This window comes from Lepisosteus oculatus, chromosome 21 (genome assembly GCF_040954835.1).
Source record: "Lepisosteus oculatus isolate fLepOcu1 chromosome 21, fLepOcu1.hap2, whole genome shotgun sequence".
Classification (NCBI taxonomy): Eukaryota; Metazoa; Chordata; class Actinopteri; order Semionotiformes; family Lepisosteidae; genus Lepisosteus; species Lepisosteus oculatus.
The window spans coordinates 4363521-4384029 of record NC_090716.1 but is presented as its reverse complement, the minus strand read 5'-3'; the positions used below and the strand labels follow the sequence as shown (position 1 = coordinate 4384029).

The following is a 20509-nucleotide window of genomic DNA, read 5'->3' as shown; positions in this document are numbered from 1 at the left end:
AACTGAGCTAGGTGGCGTGTCTCTGGAAGGCAGAGAAACCGGAGCTCCTGGAGAAAGTCCATATAGACACAGAAGTGACACGCAAACTCCACACAGAAAGTGTCCCATTCCAGAGCTGACTCCAGGATGGAAGAGCTGAGTGGCCACCACCGTCTTTACATCTGAGGAGGGAACCCTTTCTCAAGTATCTATACTCAAGAAATAGTCTGGCATGGCTAAGGGTAAGCTCTTTCTTTCTTCTTACATTTATACATTATAAATAGAATGCAACACGGATGGAATTTTAAACCATTTAAGGTGAACATGATTTTAATCAACTATTTTATTAGTCAGATATAGAAAACAGTCAAAAGAAAACCCAAAATCCAAAAAATCAGTTTATTGGAGACCTAAGATAAGAAGAGGGGTGACCATGTCAGCTGAGACAGAAGAAAAGATAAGATCACTTTATTGGCCATTTACAATATCTTGCATTAGGAATTTGTCTTTTCACAGACCCCAGCTTGCTCTCCATGAGACACAGACAGGGAGAGAGAAGCTGGGGGTCAGAGCGCAGGGTCAGCCATTTATACAGCACCCTTGGAGCAGTTGAGGTTAAGGGCCTTGCTCAGGGGCCCAATGGAGTAGGATTCTCTTTGGGCAATGTCTGGTTTCCACACAGGCAGTAAAACACTGTCCATAATTCCATACTTTGATTTACTGCTGCTGAAGACACGGAGTGCATGCATTCTACGCACCATGGAACCAGATGTATCGCTATAGATATACTGTAAAAAGTCACTAAATCCCATGATGTAAGGCATAAACATATGCAAACCTGTTCTCCGGACATACATACACTCAGAATCAGATTAGTGATTATGCCTTCATTTAATTCAGTCCAAACTGCACACCTCATTTAGTTTAGCCAACAGGACCTAATAAAGTAGGTTTGTACATATCCATCACGCTGACTACTGTGGAAAGAATAAGGACAATTTAAGTGCCATTCCTCACAAAAAAAAACGATCCAGGGAATGAATCATGTCTGATTAATTGGGAAAGGATGAACTGGAAACACATGCACTGAACAGATTTAATGTAGCTCAACTGCCTGATGTAGGCAGTATGGCTTCAGAACAGCTCCAGCAGAGCAGAGAGTGAGGAGATAGGACACTCAGCTCCCTTCCTAATGGGTTTAAATGGGACAGACAATCTATATAGCCAATCAAACCAAATTCACATCTCTCTGGGAGGTGCAAGGAAATGAGTGTAAACGTGTGGGGAAAAATAAGTATTAGAATTTTTAAGCTTGGTACAAAAAAATATATTTCAAATGTATTTCAGATTTTAAGTTAAGAAGGCTTTATCTTGGTTTTAATACAGCTAAAAAATGTGACAGCTGAGGATTACTGAATGATCTCAATTTGTTCACCCGTTAGTAGAGTGTTCATTATTATGGTATTGTATAATTCACGGATAAGGAGACCAGCTCACAAAAGGGCAAAAGACAGTGTCCACTGTTAAGTGTACTTCTGGTAAAGTCCAATTAAGACCTCCGTAGGAAGTTTCATACTGAATTAATAAATTTGTGCATTTCCAGACACTTTCTTTTAAAATAAAGTATGTGGAGTAAGATTCTTTAACAAAAATGTCATTACAGAGAGAAATCCGAAATAAATGATGCAGTTTTTCTCCCTGTTTCTGTTACTGGAAAAATGAGACTAAACAGAAATATCAATCTCATCCATCTTTACTCTTGAGATAAGCCACAACTGGATATAGTCAGGGCTTTCATGAATGCTTTCCATCTGTCTTTTTTGTGGTTGTATAAGTAGTTGGAAAAAAAAATAAAAAAGGAGATTTTTTTCCCTCATGACAGGAGTTTCCATTAAGAGTTGTTAGGAACTGCTCTGGTCCTGTCCCGCTGCTTTGAAGAGATACAGTACAAAAATGACACTGAGCAGGGGATGGCTTACTTACAATATCTCACTCCAAGCCCATGACAGGTGCATTAACAAAGCACCTTTAGAGCAAGAACAGACATAGATGAAATTATGTTACTCAGAGACAGACGCAAATGGAAAATGAGGCCGTCAATCAGAGGGGTTTCCTTCTGAAGTGGACACAGACTCTTATCAGCGTTATCAGCTTTATCTTGGGAACACTTTACATGACATAGCTGTAAGACGACAGATTCTCTCAAAGTTGCGTTTGTCAACATCAAAGTTGCGTTTGTCAACATGGACTGCTGGGGGAAGAGAAAACAAATTAAACTCGACGAGGAACACTTTCCCCGTTTTAAAACCATCAGGGACGCCCCGGAGCGGTCACTGCGTCAATGACACAACCGGGGCTTCGGGGATATTCCGGGTGGGCTCGCTAGCTGAAGTGATTGAGGATCAGCTCCTGCCGGATCCTGAAAGCTTCCGGGTCCATGGAGTCCATCTGCTCGCAGCCTTCGTCCGGCTGGTCAGGGGTCTCCGTGCGCTCAAAGGTCCAGGCGTCCAGGCCGGTCTGGAGGGACACGTTGTGGAGCACGCAGCAGGCCAGGATGATGTTGGCGCACTTCTCGGGCGAGTACTGCAGGTAGCCCTTGGACCCGTCCAGGCAGCGGAAGCGGGTCTGTAAGGCCCGGTAAGTCCGGTCAATGATCTCATGCGTGGCCGTATGGGCCATGTTGTAGCGGTATTCCGCAGGGGTTTCTGGGTACTGGAGAGGCGTCATCAGCCACTTCTTCAGAGGATACTTGTTGTCTCCTTCAACGCACAAAACACACAGATACATCAACAACACACCTAGGCAAAAACAAAAACATCTTTACCCACTTCACAAGAGCACGGCAGAGAGGATACAAGCAACCTTTGATTTGATGTAAGAAGCTTAAGAACGCACAGACATTATCAGAAAGAAAAATGGTTTAAAAGATGAGATTGTTCATCTGTTTAATTCAGGTAATAGGTTAAACGCAAACTAAATATGGCGAAATCGGTAAAATTTTACAACTCACGCCAGCATGACACCGCTTGAAAAAGTGGCAAATCTAAAACTTCCCCCTCCAACAAAATTATAGGTAAGATAAGATCATTTTATTAGCCCTATATAATTTCTTGCATTCTTGGAAACCCCAGCTCACTCTCCATGAGACACACAGATGGGGAAAGAGAAGCCTGGGGTCAGAGTGCAGAGTCAGCCATTGTACAGCACCCCTGGAGCAGTTGGGGTGAAGGGCCTTGATCAGGGGCCCAACGGAGTAGGATTCCTCTGCCGGCCACGGGATTTGAACCGGCAACCTTCCAGCCACAGGCGTAGATCCTTTGCCACTGCTCCGCCCCCAAATGCGTTCCCCCCCCCCCCCCCCCAAAAACGGCACTGGGATATTGAAAGAGCCATTACAAAATTTAAAGAGTGGATGCAAATAATTCCGCTCTACAGAAAGAAAGGGAAGAGCCAAAGAGATGTGAGCAACACGAGGGGTCTGGCATCCCGCCCCTACAGTATGTGATGAGAGAAGGCAGGGCCCATCGGCTCCCGGCCTCTGCAAGCAGTGAAACCAAACCAAGACGGGAACGAAGGAGGAGCCGACGAAGGCTTACCCAGCAACCAGCCGTCGTGATGCACCTGCTCTTCGAACAGCCTGCTCACCGTCGATTGCTGAAATATGGCCGTGTCCTGCAGGCCCCCAGGCCAGTGGGTTTCCGCACTCAGCAGCAGGCCTCTCGGATCGCACACGAGCTGGCAGTTGATGGAGTGAAACCCTTTCCGGTTGACATACGACAGGTCCTCGGCATTGGGGGCCTTGATGGCAATGTGGACGCAGTCCACCACCCCCAGCACGTTGGGCACGCCGGCCACCCGGTAGAACTCGTCTCTGCACTGCTGCTGCGTCGCCTCGTCCTGCGTGAAGCCGATGAACTGGGAGGCCTTTTCCACCAGCGCCTTGGTCACGTTGGCGACGCACCGGCTCATGGAGGCCTGGCTGATCCCTATCGCATCCCCCATCCGGGTCTGGAAGGATCCCGAGGTGTAGAACCCCAGAGCGGCCAGGATCTGCACATCGGGGCTGATGGCCCGCGACCTCTGAGTGGGCCGCGACAGGGTGTCGCCCAGCATTTCCACCAGGTAGTAGATGAATTCCCGCGGGAAGCCGAAATTAGTCAACAGGAACTCATCCGAGACGGTCTCTATGTCAAACCTGTCCAGGGTCCTCTGTCCACGGCCGTAGAGCAAAAGGTCACAATCCAGTATAGCTATAGGGATAGCCATCCCCGATCCTGTAACACGATCAACGACGTGAACAGTCTGGCAGGGCCTGCGAGAGACACAGATATAAATAGTTCACTAGGGACAACGACATCCAAGAACTGAATGCTAGGAGTATTTGATGGGAGAGGTTGGGCTTGGTCAGTGCGCAGCGTAGCTAGTTTGGATAGGGTACAGGTGTGAGAGACTGTCTTGTCGGCGTTAACCCTCCCGAACTGATTCCATTTCCATGAATCAATGACGTGATCGCACTGACGCTTGACATACTAAAAGGCAAAACAACTACATTCCAAAAAAACAAACGCTGCATTAAAAAGACTCACACGCCCTCTGTACATTAAACCAAAACTTTCAACGATTTTCAGGAAGATGCAATGTATAAAACAGACCTTTGATCTTCTGTGAATATCCACGCAATGTGAATTAGACTAAAACCTCCAAAACGGTAACGGGGCTTAATGTACTAAAACAAAAGGTATTTTCTTAGTGCGTCTATTGCCTGAAATTCACATTAGTAGTAGTAATTAAGTAGCAGTGATATAAATTCACATTAGTAGTAGTAATTAAGTAGCAGTGATAGTAATTAATGACGCCAGCGTTCACAATAAAGTCAAATTACTCATATGATTTTAGCCTGCATCATGAAAGACATCTAAATGCTGTATCATTACAAGACTTTTCACTGTAAACCATGTTGTATCATAATGTTTCCAGGGCATCAGACAACTCACAAATACTGCTGTAGTACTACTGAGTAATATTAAAATGTACCTTTTTGTAGAATAAAAGGCAAACCTGTCTGTTTACAGTCCACACAACTACCCACATACACCTCCATCGGGCATGACTGCAGAGCGTAAATATCGAATATTTCTCCTGCGCAGTTTCGACAATATTTCTTTTCACCTCTGAAATACTACAAAAGCCAGAGAGCTGAGCACATCGAGAAAACAAAATATTAGTAGAAATATAGAGTATTATTTCGGATTGTTTTATTGTTATGACGCATGGTTATACAGCCATGAAATACCGAAAGTGCGACTCTTGTCAGAAGCGCTGCTAGCTTTACTTACCCTGACCCGATGAAAACAAACAGAGAAATGGAACAGTTGGCAGATTTTGTTTTGCTGGTTTCTTTAAGTTTTTTAGAATGGTTTTGAAATACCGGACTTTTTCGACGGATTGAAATAAAAACTGTTTGACTAATACTTAAAAATTACGAAACCGTCAATTAGAGTCGAAGAATCCCGTAATCTTATACTGTAATGAGCTGTAAGTATCACGGTGCTTGAACCAACAAGACTACGTTTTAATTGCTACCAATTGCGTATTTTCTAAATTCTAAACGTTAAATATTCGTGGGTCTGTTTATGCTAACTCTATTATGCATTAAAAAGCATAAACATTATTTACTGTAATAGTTTGTATTTTTAATTATTTGCACAACGAGTCAGCCAGGATAACAGAATTGCTGCTATTTGCTGTAGTTATTGTAGGGTGTTAATAACTTCGTGATTGTCTTCTAAACGGCTTCCCCACGTCGGATAAATAAAACCAAATAGCCAGTACTGAATACTAGTAAGATTGTAAACGTATGTATTACTGTAGGTTTAAGCTGCGTCAGTACACCTAGTGTTAGTTTCAGATGCGGTCTGAGAATACCTTGTGCACATTTCCTATTGCTATTGCTGACCGTAAAATGTATCATCTTTCGCTTTTTTTTTTAAAGTTGCCTTCCATAATGGACAGCGATTTGAGCCCACAGGATAAAAAGGACTTGGACAAATTCATCAAATTTTTTGCCTTAAAGGTACTGTGGCTCGAAAATAAAAAAAAAGATGCGGTTCCTGGGTTCATGTAAATATATTCATCAGTGGCGCCAACGTAGTATTCCAGGTGTCTTTGAATATTAATAGATGTGAAATACCTTATGATAATGTTTAAATGTTACAATCGTCTTGGCGAAGGCCATGCATAATAGTTAAGGTTTTTTGCCGTGCAGTTCTATTTTATTAATTGGGCTAGAAGTTTTGGGAGAATAGTACCCAAAAATAGTTGTGTTATGATATGGTAACTAATTTCACATATGGATGGATGTTTGCCCATTATGCCTTCTGGCATGTAGGGACAGCAACAGTAATGTTTTTTTTTATGGTACAGGTATGTTAGCCTTGTGCCCAGCCTCCAACATGGAGGACCTGGCACCCGACGAGGGACACGAACCCACTACCCTGAGATTATGAGTCTCATTCTCTATCAACAGAGCTAGTCGGGCTGTCATTTCACATATAACCCACCATTAATATATTTATTTCTGATGATGATTATCATCTCCATGCTCAGTTCAGTTTATTTGTCATTTGCACAAGTGCAATGAAATGCTTATTTGCATGTATTCTCCAATACAGTGACTTTAATGAAACACCAAACCTAAACATGGAACAACAGCAGCAACAACAAAGTAAAAAAAAACATCCAACTTAAATCCACGTTAAAACAGCAGTGTGAGTCAGTGGTAGAGGTAGAGTTCAATAATTCTAAGTGACCTTTATGCAAAATGACGACTCGCATTTAAAACATTCGCTGACATGAAAAATGAATTAATTGTTGATGGTGAACGTCCGCATTATCCCTTTGTTCCAGACGGTGCAGGTGATTGTTCAAGCCCGACTTGGGGAGAAGATCTGCACCCGCTCCTCATCCTCGCCTACTGGCTCTGACTGGGTAAGACTCCGTCACAGCAGGGCGATCATACAGCCTGGGTCATGCTACCAGCTGACTGTGCCTGGAGTGCTCCAAGCAATGGCACCCACTCCACTCCACCCCAGTGATACCTACTGCCACTCCAGGGCAGAGGAGGTTAGGATAACTCCCAGGGAGACTTGTACACTTGTGGTGACGTCTGCAAGGAACACACTTGCCTTCTATTTTGCACGGAACCCTCCTGTACATAACAGCAGAGTCTATAGCATGCCAAGACAAATGTCTTCAAGGGTGGGGAAGTGCAAGGAGCCTTTCTGCACCTTTCCATTCACCATGTAGGCATAAAGAGATCATCATTGTGATCCAAGACAAAGATACAAGGGAGGATTCCAAATGATAAAATGTTAAAAATATCTGAAAAAATAAGCAGTGATTGTAATGTAACTCATGACAAAAAAAATAACAAGGCAGAGTCTTAACCTGCCATCCCAACCTGTTGATTCATTTCTGTGTTTGGCTCACCTGGCAAAACCCTAAGCAGATGCTTTGAAATACTTTTTAGGTTTTGAAAATGTCCATGATATTTAATCAATTGGGAATATCCAGTTCCAGTGATTGATTTCCAAAGAAGTTCATTATTCATGTGCCCGTGCATCTTTCAGTTGATCCAGATACTGTAATGTGAGTAATTTTACACATCTAGATTTAATTTAAGATTTGAATTTACCTTGAATGTTTTTTTTTAAAGGAGAGCACTAAAGTTCCTAATTTACAGGTCTGCTAACTGAAGTGTTTAGTTTGTATGTGTTTGCTGTGTTTGTGTGCTTTTTTTGGTAAATGTGTTCTTTGTCTTGTCAGTGAAAAAAGTGCCGTTTTATCTTTACAGTTCAATCTAGCAATAAAAGACATCCCAGAAGTTACCCATGAGGCTAAAAGAGCTCTGGGTGGTCAGCTTCCAGGAATTGGGAGGTCCATGTGTGTGGAAATCTCCCTTAAAACCTCAGAGGTAAGAAAACAGCTGTCAAAGCAGAAAAGGCCTCATTTGCCCCTAAATGGATTTGGGTCCTTTAACTACGAAAATCAGTTGAGAAGAAAGTCTAATTTATTGAGAAGTTACAGCCTAACAATGTACTCATTCACATGGCAAGATCAAGCTGTGCAGCTTGTAGGTTGCACAAGGGCACAACAACAGCATCCTATTTAGAATTTGAATGGAAGTCCACTGGTCTTTTTGTTTGTATAAGAACAGTACCAAGATGAGGGAATTCGCATTTCATTAAAATACATAGAGTGAGTGATTAGCTCAGTTTGTAGAGCATGTGCTATGACATGAAGATGTGAAGCTCAGTCCTTGTCCATTATCCTACATGGCTGTCTTGGTAAACCACTTGGCAAACTCATTGAAGAATGATGCCTTCCATAAATAAGACTGACTATCGATGATTTATTTTGTTGCATAACCTCTTTCCTACCTTGTTGAAACGTTCTAGACTACTTTGTTTTTTTTAATTTTCTGTTATAGTTTGCTTAAACATTGGTATCCTTGAATTAGCTATTAAGTATGTATGGGCAGCTTTGCGATAAGATTGACTGTGATGCTGAAGAATAATTCTTATGCAGAACGGATTTAACTGGTTATCTGTCATTTGTCTTGTTATATTCATAGGGAGATTCAATGGAACTGGAAACATGGTGTTTGGAAATGAATGAGAAGTAAGTCTTAGTTGTAAGCTGTTTTTTTACTGCCTCATAAATGATTTCATAAATGTTTAAATAGTTGTATTGAAGCTTTGGCTAATATATTTTCTGAGGCAGACCATGGGGAACATACTGATTATCCTGCTAATTATCCATTCAAGCTGTTTCGTTTAGAAGTATGTTATGTGTCTTTTCAATATTAACAACGAACAGAAAAGTTAAAAAGGTGGGGGTAAACCATGCATTTTATTTTTGGAATATACTACCTTTTAATGTATATTCTGAATGTAAAACTGGCAAAATAACTTTGTTTCTGAATTGCAGTTTTTTTGTTTGGCTTATTTGGTTTTAAATCTGAAGATGCATCAGGGATGCTTCTATAAGGATAGTTTAAATGGCCTTTGGAGCACAAATTGCAGTCAGCTCATATTGTTGATACATAAGATGGCTAAAGAGATGAAATGTTGTTTTAACTAAATCTTTGGGAAGTTCTGTTAAAGTAAAAGTAGACTGCAGTGTTATATCACCATTCAGAAATCTTAAACATATTGTTTCAAAACAGCAACAATACAAGAGCAACAATGTACCAGGCTACAAGAAGGCCAAGGAAAAGCAGTCTGATTCTAAAAAATGTTTTGTTATTCTTCCCTGAATAAAAAATGTAACTCTTTATTTTCCAGGTGTGATAAAGATATTAAAGTGTCATACACTGTTTACAACAGACTGTCTCTACTGCTTAAATCATTGCTGGCTATAACGAGGGTGACACCCGCCTACAAGCTATCAAGGAAACAAGGCCATGACTATGTCATTCTGTACAGGTAAAAATACTTTATACACCTGTGGGAACAGGTGTCATTGTAATTGGTTTTAACATCTACAAACATTTGGCTAAAATGCTTTTCCATGGAGTTCTGAACCCTTAATGCAGTGAGTTCTGCATTATAAAAGTGCACCTTTGAGTGTGTAAAGGTAGTAGAACTATGTCGACCTGTGACTTTTAATTTTTGTATTGCAACTGACAGAAATCCTGGAATGCAACTGGATTTTGTCATGGTATTGACATGATGGAGATAAAAGCACTATAAATGAGGGAAAATATTTTTGGTCACAAATAGGTTTCTCTTTGCATTAAAATTTAATATTGGGTTTCTTTCTTCTGTGTTTTTTAATATGTGTTTTATTTTTTTGCAGGATATATTTTGGTGAAGTGCAACTTGCAGGGCTTGGAGAAGGTATCCTTTTTAATCTTTTGTTAAATGTTACAATTTTCATACAGTGCGAAACAAAACTATAATATCCCAAGTATTTCTATTCGATAGTATGTATCCTCACACTTTTATTACTAATTCACCAAACCTTGAAATAATCGCTGCACTTATGATCATGTCGTACACATTGAAATTGAGAATAAGCATGTTTTGTATACCCAATGTGTTTGGCCTGTCAGGGCCAGGACACCAGAGTTGACACTACTTCTCTTTTTGAAAAACTCTCTGGGATTTTTAATGACCACAGAGAGTCAGGACCTCAGTTTTACACCTCATCCGAAGGACTGCACCTTTGTTTACAGTATAGTGTCCCCATCACTATACTGGGGCATTAGGACCCAGGTAGAGCGTCCTCAACTGGTCCCACTAACACCTCTTCCAGCAGCAACCGTTGCTTTCCCAGGAAGTCTCCCATCCAGGAACTGGTCAGGCTCCAACCTGCTGAGCTTTAGTGGGCTGGCAGGTATGTGTTGTAGGGCAATATAGCTGCTGGCAACATGCCACAAGAACCACAGCCCTGGCCAGAGGAGAGGCACAGCTCTGACTGATAACAGCCGGCATGTGCCCCGAGAGACTGCAGGGGTCACCATGTTGCTGAGAGCCCTGCTGAGTTAAGGGCCTCTCATTTAGACATTCCCAGTCTTGGACAGCTCATGACAGGACCCTAGCTCGAACCCGTGACATTTAGGTTAAAGAACACCATGTGCACTCAGACGGCCTCCTTTAATGGTTGAGCTGCTAGGGATCCCGCAAAAGTGTTTTTAAGGCTTTTGTGTCATTGTGGTTTTTTTTATTTTATAATCGTCTTACTGTCTGACAATCACCATTTTTTGTCCTGGTGTTTTCTTTTTTCCTCAGGGTTTCAGACTGTACGTGTAGGGATAGTCGGGACTCCAGTCGGTACCGTCACTCTGTCCTGTGCTTATAGAACTAATCTGGCTTTTATGTCAACCAGGTACTGCCTCTAAGTACTGTCTGTGCTTAAACTGAGTTTGTTCATACTTGTGAAGCATGACATGCTCAGCTTTTTGTGTCAGTCTTACAGCTCTAACCTGATGGGGAAAAAAACTGAATCACAGAAGAACAGCTATTTAGAATTTAGCTTTTTAGTTAACTCATTTTTGCTGCAGTTTTAACAGAACTCTAGTTCAGTTGTACATCTTAATACTAGACAGTCACTGTAGTTAGAGTGGATTGTATCAGTACACAACAAGAGCTGTGGCTTCTGAACCTGTGTGTTCAATGGGATTTAAAAACGTTCAGTAATTTCTGTAGTAAATCTACCTTTTATCAAATAATTCTTTGTACTGCCCCTAGGGGTCACCTGTGAGCACAGTTACCTAAGGCAGATTAATGAAAGTGCAGAGGAGGTTTAATAATGTCCTCCCTGTAGGCCATTGTTAGTGTGGAACAGGGTCATCTATTAAATTGGATTAGAGGATAAAGGAAATACAAGATGCTTAATTAGTGATGCATTTACAGGATGTACAGTTTAAACCATTAGCTCTCACTGAGAGATTAAAGAATTCATCAGGATTTTTAAGCAGGATTTTAAAAAGTGAAGTCATAAATTTAAAGAGATTTTCACAGATTTTTTTTTTCAAACTCTGTATCATACCTTTGGGACAAATCAAGTAATAAAAATATTGTGAATTTTTCAGTAGGTATTCATGCCTGCCTCTCTGTTTTTAGGAAATATGATATTAATTTTTGTCTTATTTCTTTTTCAAAGAGCCACTTTTTGTGCTGTCATAGAAAGCTATAGCCATAACTACAAAGAAGTAAACTGCTGAATTTATGTGGAAGGTGATGGGGAATTTAAAGGAAAAGCACAAACCATGGAGTATTTTAAATCTAGTTCAAGCATTTCGGTTTCTCTTTTTCCTGATTTTTGTTTGCAGGCAGTTTGAGAGGACTGCTCCTATAATGGGGATCATCATAGATCATTTTGTTGACCGCCCCTTCCCCAATATGGGACCTATGCACCCTTGCAACTACAGGTGAGAGCATTTTCATTTTCATGTCAATAGCCAACACGCGCACAGTTTGTTCTTCACAATTAAAATTGAGCTTGACTTTTGTTGCCAGCCTGAAAATCTGAATCTCTGAAATAAGGCTTTTTGCCCAGGCTGTTGTGATGCCTTGTGCTCTTGTTTCCCAGGACGACAGGTGAAGATGATGGGGTGATGTATCCCGGAGTTGAGGATTCCCAGGAGGTCTGCACAACATCCTTCTCCACCTCTCCCCCCTCCCAGGTAACCAGCCCCTGGGGGGCACGTCTTGAACACTTCACTTAAACATTTTTGAACCGTCTTACACTCATCTCATCAGTAGTTGCATTCAGGTGATGATGCAGGTGCCCAAACTTAATATAACTTTATAATTTAGAAAATAACTTTTAAGTGCAAAGACATAAAGGACAGCCTTATTGTGTTTTGGGCAGATGGGAAATGTGTTAGATTCCTCTAGTACTTATGTTCCTAATATACTTACACATCTATTAGTCCTGTGGTAAATTTAAGGAAGGATATTTGTGATGTAAACATAAAATATACGTGTTAATTATGATATATTAAATTTCTGTGTCACATTCTACTATATTTTCCAAAGATTTGAAATCTTTGCTCAGTTTCTTGTAAATACCTTTTTTTCTATTAAGTTTCACACAATTATGTGCCACAGTCACAGTGTGACTCTCCTAATGTAGTTTTTCAAAACTGGATTTGAATGTGTCCTAGTATGGATATGCCATTCATTAAACATGCCTTACAAAGTTACTTCTACATCGCCTTAAATCTGATGACCTGGTTTCATGTCACATTTTTAAAATCCTCCTGTGAACGTTCTGAAATTCATGAACAGTTAATGTTTTGATTACCAAGCACCAAATCACATGTCATTTTCTACATTTTCCTTTTTATAAGTTGTGCTTTCCTTTCTCTTTTTTCGTCTCTCTCTGTTTGCTGTCTCTGTGTGTCTCTATGTATAGTGTGTGTCCACCCTAAGTAAGACACACTCTCAGGCACTCAAACCCACAGTGATGGACACTCTGAAGGTCCCCATGCTGGGGTTGGCTTTCTCACACCAAGTGAGTTCAGTGTGTGGGCGGATTTATTACGTGTGGACAACACTTCCACTGTTAATATGACTCCTCTCGCTGCCTAGTAACAGATCTTCAAAAGAATACTTAACTATTAAGCTTAATAACACGAAGCTTAAATGAATTAAATTCTTAACACATCGATGGCTCGTCTTTCAACATTGAAATTGCTAATGCCTTCAAATAACTCTACATTTTTCAACATTAGTCTGCCAGTAGGTTTTCAAAACTGTCAAAACAGTGTGTCGCCATCAATTTTCTATCTACCTTTTGACAGATACTTTCTATAAACCCAAAGAGGTTTTGTAGTGCAGATGTAAGAGAATATTGATAGACGGCGGGTCTTGTAGCTGTAGCAGGAAGGGTAGGTAGTTCAAATTCAATGAGAATGACTTCTGCTGCCTCTCACCTCTCCCGTTACCTCTGAAATGCTGAACGAATTTCCAAAATCATTTATCCGTCTCTGTTGCCTCTTTCCGATTATGTTTTTTAGCCTTTGTCTCCCCTGTCTCTCTGCTGTCTTTCTCAGCTGTACAGCTCTCGTCTTTCCTATCAGCCTCCCGCGCTCGGAACAGCTGATCTTTGCTATCCTGCTGTCTTTAACGCTGCCCATCCCCACCAGGTAATGAGCTCCAGAAATAAGTACTTGCCCATAAGGGTGCTTGCTGCCCCACATCCAGCTCTTTGTGTTATCGGTCCATGTGGCCGGCAGGTAAATGCAAGAGTCACGCGTAAGTCACAGGTGTTTAATAAGTCTAACACGGTCAGTTTAATATTAATAAATAATGTTTTTCTGTAAGGTAACACAGATTCACTGATGTATCTTAACTTCAGCTCTATTTTTAATCGCACACCGCACACGGAGTTGAAATCAAATTTGAAGTATCGTGGGTAGTTTCCTTTTTTCTTTATTAAACATCTCCTGTGTCTGTTGCATGAGACACTAATTTCAGTTTCAGGGATGGCTTTCCAAAGTCTCGGCAGTGGACAGCAGTAGTCACTGTAAGGCAGAGTGAATGCAGGCAGCAGCAGCAGTCTGATGCTCTGTGCTGTTCTGTCCCCAGATGGCGATACCAGGGAAGGAGGGAGGGGTGCCCCAGGCCCTGGTGCAGCCTTGTCACGGGGCACAGGCGGAGCATGGCAGAGCGTCCACCTGCCCCCAAGCAGACACTGCTCAGCAAGTCCCGGCCACCCCCTCCAGCAGGTAGGCCCTCCTCTACAGTCCACCAGAGAATCTAGCTGGCTTTGTTGTCCCGGCTGTGGCAGCTGTAAGGAAGGGAAGGCATGGTAAAATGTCCAAGCACAGGGTGATGCGCATGCCCTTTTCCTTTCTTTTCTCTCTCTGCTGTGAAGTGGGGAGGAGACGGATCCCTTATCCAGAAGCAGCGAGGCGAAGGGCACCTCCCCACCGGATTTTGTGGAGACCACCTTTACAAGGAAAGTGGGGGCCTTTGTGAACAAACCTGCCACCCAGGTGAGGGAGAAAAAAGGGGAAGAGCTCAGAATTGTTAGACCTGTTCAGTCCAGGCACCTGACTCCCTACAACCAACCAGTATGCATTTGTACTCTTTTTAGTTTCAGTATATTTATCCCTGTTTTATATGTCCCCAAATAAAAATTGCTATGATGGATAAACGTGGAAATCTTGACAGTTTTTTAGTGCGATAATTTAGCGGTTATTTTATTGTAGGACATGTTGCAGATTGGGGTGTTGCAGCTTTCTATATGGGATTAAAGAGCAATGGAGGTTTCTGTTTTCAGTGAATTTAAGACTACATATCCATACTAGAACACATTCAAATCCTGTTTTTAGAAATGAGTTTTTTTTTCTTTTATACCACTGACATGTGCTTTTGTTGGTGACTGAATAGGTGACTACAGCTACTTTGGATCTGCCTTTTGCTGCGTTTGCTCCAAGGACTTTTGACCCGGAAGAAAATGACCTTATGGTGGGTAATATTACGCCAGCGTCTTGACTCTTCTTGACCATGTATGAACCGCTTTCCTGTGGATTGCTTTTTTATTCGGGGGGGCCTCACAGCCCTCAAGGCCACGGGTGTGAGACTCAGTGTAGTTTCTTAGCACTGGTACACATCTTTCCGAGCCTTGCGGTCTCCTCGTGTCCCTCCATGCTGTTTTCTCAGCCTTTACTGGTCTACATCCTGTCTCCCAGGTGAACCCCCCTGAATCTCCGCTGCCAGCATCGCCTCTGCAGACCAGCCTGCACTCCCACGACTCCAGTGGGAGCAGCGGACCGACGCAGGATGACTTCGTCATGGTAGATTTTGTGAGTGCTGTCACTCAAGTCTCCCCTTAAGCCTGAAACCACATCTTCCCTTAGCCTACGTGAGCTTTGTGCCATGTCAAGTGTTGGCTTTAGACTAAACAACCCTTGGAGATGCATCACAAAATGTCCTTTTTTTTGTTTACCCTGTTAGTTAACACTTTCCCATCCCATGTGAGAACTGTTCAGAATGTATCACATGGTCCTTCCTAGTGAATGCCTCCAATGTAATAATTACTCTCTGACATACACATCCACAAAAAGGTTTCTTCTCCACCGGACCCTGCAGATACATTATCGGATGAGACGTAAAACCGAGATCCTGACTCTCTGTGTCATTAAAAATCCCAGGGCGTTTCTCGATAAGAGTAAGGATGTGACCCCGGCGTCCTGGCCAAATTTCCCCCTGGCCCTTACCAATCATGGCCTCCTAATAATCCCCATCTATGAATTGGCTTCATTACTCTACTCTCCTCCCCACTGAGAGCTGGTGTGTGGGGAGCGTTCTGGCGGACTATGGCTGCCGTCGCATCATCCAGGTGGGGCTGCACACTGGTGGGGGTGGAGGGGATCCCCATTACCTGTAAAGCGCTTTGAGTGGAGTGTCCAGAAAAGCAACATATAAGTGTAAGCAATTATTAATTATTATTATCTACATTTGTTGTCCTTGTTTCAGAAGCCTGCCTTTTCCAAGGATGATATCCTTCCTATGGACCTGGGTACGTTTTACAGAGAGTTCCAGAATCCCCCTCAGCTCAGCAGCCTCTCCATTGACATCAGTGCACAGTCTATGGCAGAAGACTTGGTAAGAAAATGCACTTGTTACACATTGCATCCAGGAAAACATGTTAGCAGAAATCCCACAAGGGACATGGTGTAGGTATCTTATGAATGTTATAGTGGCCATACCCTGAACAAATTAATAAAAATGAACAAACAGAAATGAAAAGGTTTTTTTAAAAAGAATTGCACTTAAGGAAAATCAAGCATGTTGGAAAATGATCATATTATTGACTCTGGTGAATTCCCAAGTTTCACGCTGTTCTGGCCACTCAGTGCATGATGGAATCCGGATCTGGAAGGGCTGCCAGTTTACTGTGAGTCAGCGACCTGTAATCTCTCTCTCTCTGCAGGACTCTCTGCCCGAGAAGCTGGCCATGTACGAGAAGAACATTGACGAATTTGATGCTTTTGTAGAGACCCTGCAGTAAGATCAGATAAGATCAGATCATATTAGACACTCCTGTCATGTTTTTTCACTTCATGCCAAAAAGATGATCTGCAGACCTACTGGAGCAGAAGCTTGTCCGAGTTTGATTACCGTGATTTTTGGGACAAATTGGGAGTGGGGGCAGCTTTTTTTCTTCTGTTTATTTTTTAAACATCCCCAGCGCAACCAGCAATGGTTGACAATTAATTACTGATCTTTGGTGTATAATGTCACCTATGTCTTATCAGAGTCAGCAAAAATTTTATCCATTATGTGTCCCTTTTGCTAGAGCTGTAAAGAGTTAACACACTTCTTTTAAAACTAGCAATTCAGCTGTGGGCATGGCTCAAATTCGTACTCTTTTTGAAAGGTAGAATTTGTAAGTATTTATTCCAAATGTAAATACTGAAGCTCTTCTCTAAACAGTTTTATTTAGCAGTTGAAGAGACCTTCATAGTTTTCATGGAGGTGGTCACAGTTTTCTTTTATTTTTCATATGCAACAATGAAACGTTACCTGAACATGTACTGGAGTGAAACAGCAGACAAACAAGGCAGTCCTTGAATGTAGAAAGCTGTGGAAGAGAGACTGGACATTGTCACTTTAAATGTTAATAATTTGTGAGAAAGAGGTATGTTTTGTGTGCGGCTGAGGTTCATGTTCATTGCAAAGGGCTAAAGAGAAACGTTCTTGCTGTTTCTATAGTGGTTTGGTTTGCAAAAACAGGAAATCTGACCTTTTAAATTGAATCGCTCCCATCTCTAGCCCAAAGACACATGCCAGGGGTCTCAGTCACAGTAGATCACGAAGATGTAGAAAATGCACTACATTGCTTATGAATCATCATGTTAGAAAATAATATGATGTTACAGTTTTGTGCTTTATTGCAAGGACTGGTGTGCTTTTTAGCCTTAGAACATTTTGCACTTTTCCTCATTGAAGTCTCATTGAAATGCCGTTTCCTTTCCTACCCCAGGCCTTGTTAATATAGCATGATTATGTTGTATAATAAACCTGACAAGCTATTTTAAAAATGCCTCACCCATCCTATACAGTATATAGAATGTATATATATATATAATAGAAAGTCAGTCCGTTGGATAACTATCTTGATTTGTCATTTTTTCTGTGTTTTGAATTTTTGTAAAGGAAAGTCAACCTTAAGAAATATCTAATGCAGGTATGGGCTTGAAGAGGATGCCTAGAAGCAGAAGTGATTTTATTAGCCAAAAGTAGGTTTCCTAACAGTATTTGGCCACTACAACAAATCAAAAACTGAACATCAATCATATGTGCAGTGTTGTGCTTTGTTGTAAAAGTGCAAGCACCAATCAAAAAATCACTTGTTGGTACATTTGTCCAACAAACACATTCAAGCTTGTGAAGTCAAATATGTTCAAGAACAGGGCAGTCTGAATCCATGTCATCAGTAACGTGGTTACCAAGAGATATTCTGTGTGATCCATGCAAAAATGAAAATCTCCTTGCTTTGGTTTTGTTGTGTATTTACGTAAATCAGATTGCAGTTGCAGTCTTTTATTTATATTGTCACACAGTTAAGTTAATTTCATTTTGTGCATGTAATAACTCTGGATTAATTCTATGGGAATATTTTTTAATTAGAAATAAAGTATTTTTTACTGCTTAAGAATTGCAGATGTTAATTGAAAACAGACCTTGCTACACTGCAAAATAGGATATGTGACTTTAAATTGGCAAACATTTTACCAACATGCTTCACAATGTGGACATTTGGTAGTGTTGTATTAAGATTGGCCTAACAGACAGTGAAGTATTACTAAAAAATAATGGTGAAGAGCAATTTTAAAATCTGGAGCATTTTCAGTGGCTAAACAAAGGTTGGCTTTCCTAGTTTATTTGTGAGAGTGTGTTTCTGTATCACTGTAAATGAAAAGCACCTTTCAGTACAAGAAAAATAAGGACAGAGACTTTAAAGGTACTTCATAAATCAGTCGTCTATGGACACATAGAATGCTGTCCGCTACTTATTTGATAACGCATGTGGTAGAGTTCCATTATACATTTGCTATAATTAGTGACAATGAAGACCACTAATGCCAGCTAGCACAGCAAGGACTTGAGGTGGCTTATTAAGTGGCTCTTGGATCTAATGAAACTTCAGTTTATAATGTTCATTAACCAGTGTCCATCTGGTAGTCTATTCTAAGTGGATGTCTTTTTGTACTATAGCACCGTGTGAAAGTGAGGCACATTCAAGTCCCTAAAGCTATGAAATCACTTAAATGTTCATAAAAACCCTAGAATTGCAAAAGCTTATTGGGAAATATCGGGTATAAAGCAGTGTGTGAAAGTCATCTGGGAGGCTATTAAACAAAGCCTGCCTCTTCCACTCAACATGACGATCTGCATTCTGTGAACAGGTTTCTAGAGGAGTGTTTTTCTTTGTACACTTTGGTTAAAAGTGAGCCATGGTTTTGAATGTTTTTGATTTGTGTCAAAAAGCCAGCATTTGAGTCTGTAAAGCACTAGTAAGTGTGGCTGCCATCTAACATAATTATTTCTCAATTGTTCATTATTCCACCCATCACAATCCCTTTGTGTAAATAAAAAAAACATTTTAAGTGAAGGATTACTAATGTGAAATGTTTATTTATCCAGTTATGTTCTGAAACGTGATATAGTTTGTATGCAATTGATCATAGATACAAGTTTTTGCTTAATGTATAGGAAGATTTTGTATAGGAAGGGCTTATTTACAGGCCTTGCCAAGTGTGATACTAATGACGCTCTGCAGTTGAACCCTTTGCCTCTCTGTCTGAAAGGGAAATTAAATTTTGTCAACATGAACTGTGTTGTATAAGTGAGTGTCCTTCTCAGTTACCGCAAGAGAGCTGGGAGATTAGCTAACACACACAGAAACGGTTTAAGTGGGTTCCCTTCTGGATTGGACACTAGGCCTTTGCAGTTACCCTCTTTTGAGTCATCTCCATTGAGCCACAATTTAATGCTGGCTGTATATTGTTCATTTTTATTAGAATTGCCAGTTAGTTTGTGTCATTTGCCTTGCCTGATCTGGAATCGGAAATTATTCTTGCGGTCCGGGCCAGTGGACAAACTCTGAGCGAACGCCGAGCGTGAGGAGTTGTAAGCGGACTCCTGCAGTCCAACCTTCCTTCGTGTCTCTCGTCTTTTACCTTGTCGCTGGCCGCACAGCCTCGCGCCGGAGCCTCCTTGCTCTGCTTGGAGGTGTGGTGCTACCCTCACCTGCAGCTCCACAAGCCTGCAAGCTGCCCGGAGGCTGTAGGACTTGCCAGCGATGCCGGGAGCCCAGAGCCGCCTGTCCCAGCTAATCCCACCCCGCCCTTAGCAGATTTCTCCCAACCGTGGGAAGGCAGTCATGTGATCCAACCCCGGACCAGCGACTCCACAATCGGAAAGCTCAACCTGCGCTTGGCACAGGGCCTGTAGCAGCTGAGTCACTCAAGAGTCCGGCTGGCTGTGAATATGGTAAAAATGGCAGGTTTCTAGCTATGTTTTCTATTTAGAAATAGACCGAATGGTCTCTACCATCAAAAAAGATGCACAGGAATAAAATCGTGTGCATTTCTTGACCATTTTTATGAAGGTTTACTGTGGTAGATTAGAGAAACATAGCATGCAGTTTTCCTGTGTTTTTTCCCCTTGTTTACTGTATATTTTACCTCTTTTGTCATTGCTGTTTATTAGTAAGAAAGATGGGGAGTTTTAAAAATGGGATGGGTGTGGAATGTATTTTTCCACAAACCAGTTGTATTTTTACAGTATATCTGAGAAGCAGTCCAAAACAGGAAACAAATAATCCTTATAATTACATAGCGCTTTTCTGGACACTTCGCTCAAAGTGCTTTACAAGTAATGGGGAATCCCACCCCCACCAGAGTGAAGCCCCACCTGCATGGTGCGAGAGGTGATGGGTCGGTGGGTCACTATCAAATGATACTATTAATATGTGTGCTCTCAATTGTCCTAATAAGATCTGA

At 41.5% G+C, this 20509-nt stretch overlaps 2 protein-coding genes across 6 annotated transcripts; one reads left to right on the top strand and one right to left on the bottom strand.

Annotated features, from left to right (window-relative positions):
- Positions 1-364: 364 nt before the first annotated feature.
- On the bottom strand, positions 365-5100 carry harbi1 (harbinger transposase derived 1). Of its 2 annotated transcripts, none has more exons than XM_015338564.2 (3): positions 5014-5100; positions 3576-4291; positions 365-2777 (listed from the first exon to the last, which is right to left on the bottom strand). In XM_015338564.2, exons 2-3 carry the CDS (start codon positions 4243-4245, stop codon positions 2362-2364), a joined length of 1086 nt encoding a protein of 361 aa, XP_015194050.1. In that variant the 5' UTR covers positions 4246-4291; positions 5014-5100; the 3' UTR covers positions 365-2361. The 2 variants fall into 2 exon arrangements, with proteins under 2 accessions (XP_015194050.1, XP_006642730.1); XM_006642667.3 differs by having other exon boundaries at positions 365-2738.
- A 194-nt stretch (positions 5101-5294) lies between these two features.
- Positions 5295-19116, top strand: atg13 (ATG13 autophagy related 13 homolog (S. cerevisiae)). 4 transcript variants are annotated; one of them, XM_015338614.2, is made up of 18 exons: positions 5295-5514; positions 5972-6052; positions 6886-6966; positions 7832-7951; positions 8612-8658; positions 9324-9464; positions 9838-9878; positions 10773-10869; positions 11816-11914; positions 12076-12169; positions 12904-13002; positions 13571-13636; positions 14079-14218; positions 14368-14488; positions 14886-14963; positions 15188-15301; positions 15975-16103; positions 16432-19116. In XM_015338614.2, the coding sequence occupies exons 2-18, from the start codon at positions 5984-5986 to the stop codon at positions 16507-16509; spliced, it is 1614 nt and encodes a 537-aa protein (XP_015194100.2). In that variant the 5' UTR covers positions 5295-5514; positions 5972-5983; the 3' UTR covers positions 16510-19116. The 4 variants fall into 4 exon arrangements, with proteins under 4 accessions (XP_015194100.2, XP_006642731.2, XP_006642732.2 ...); XM_006642668.3 differs by having other exon boundaries at positions 13544-13636; XM_006642669.3 differs by lacking the exon at positions 12904-13002 and having other exon boundaries at positions 13544-13636.
- Positions 19117-20509: the final 1393 nt, after the last annotated feature.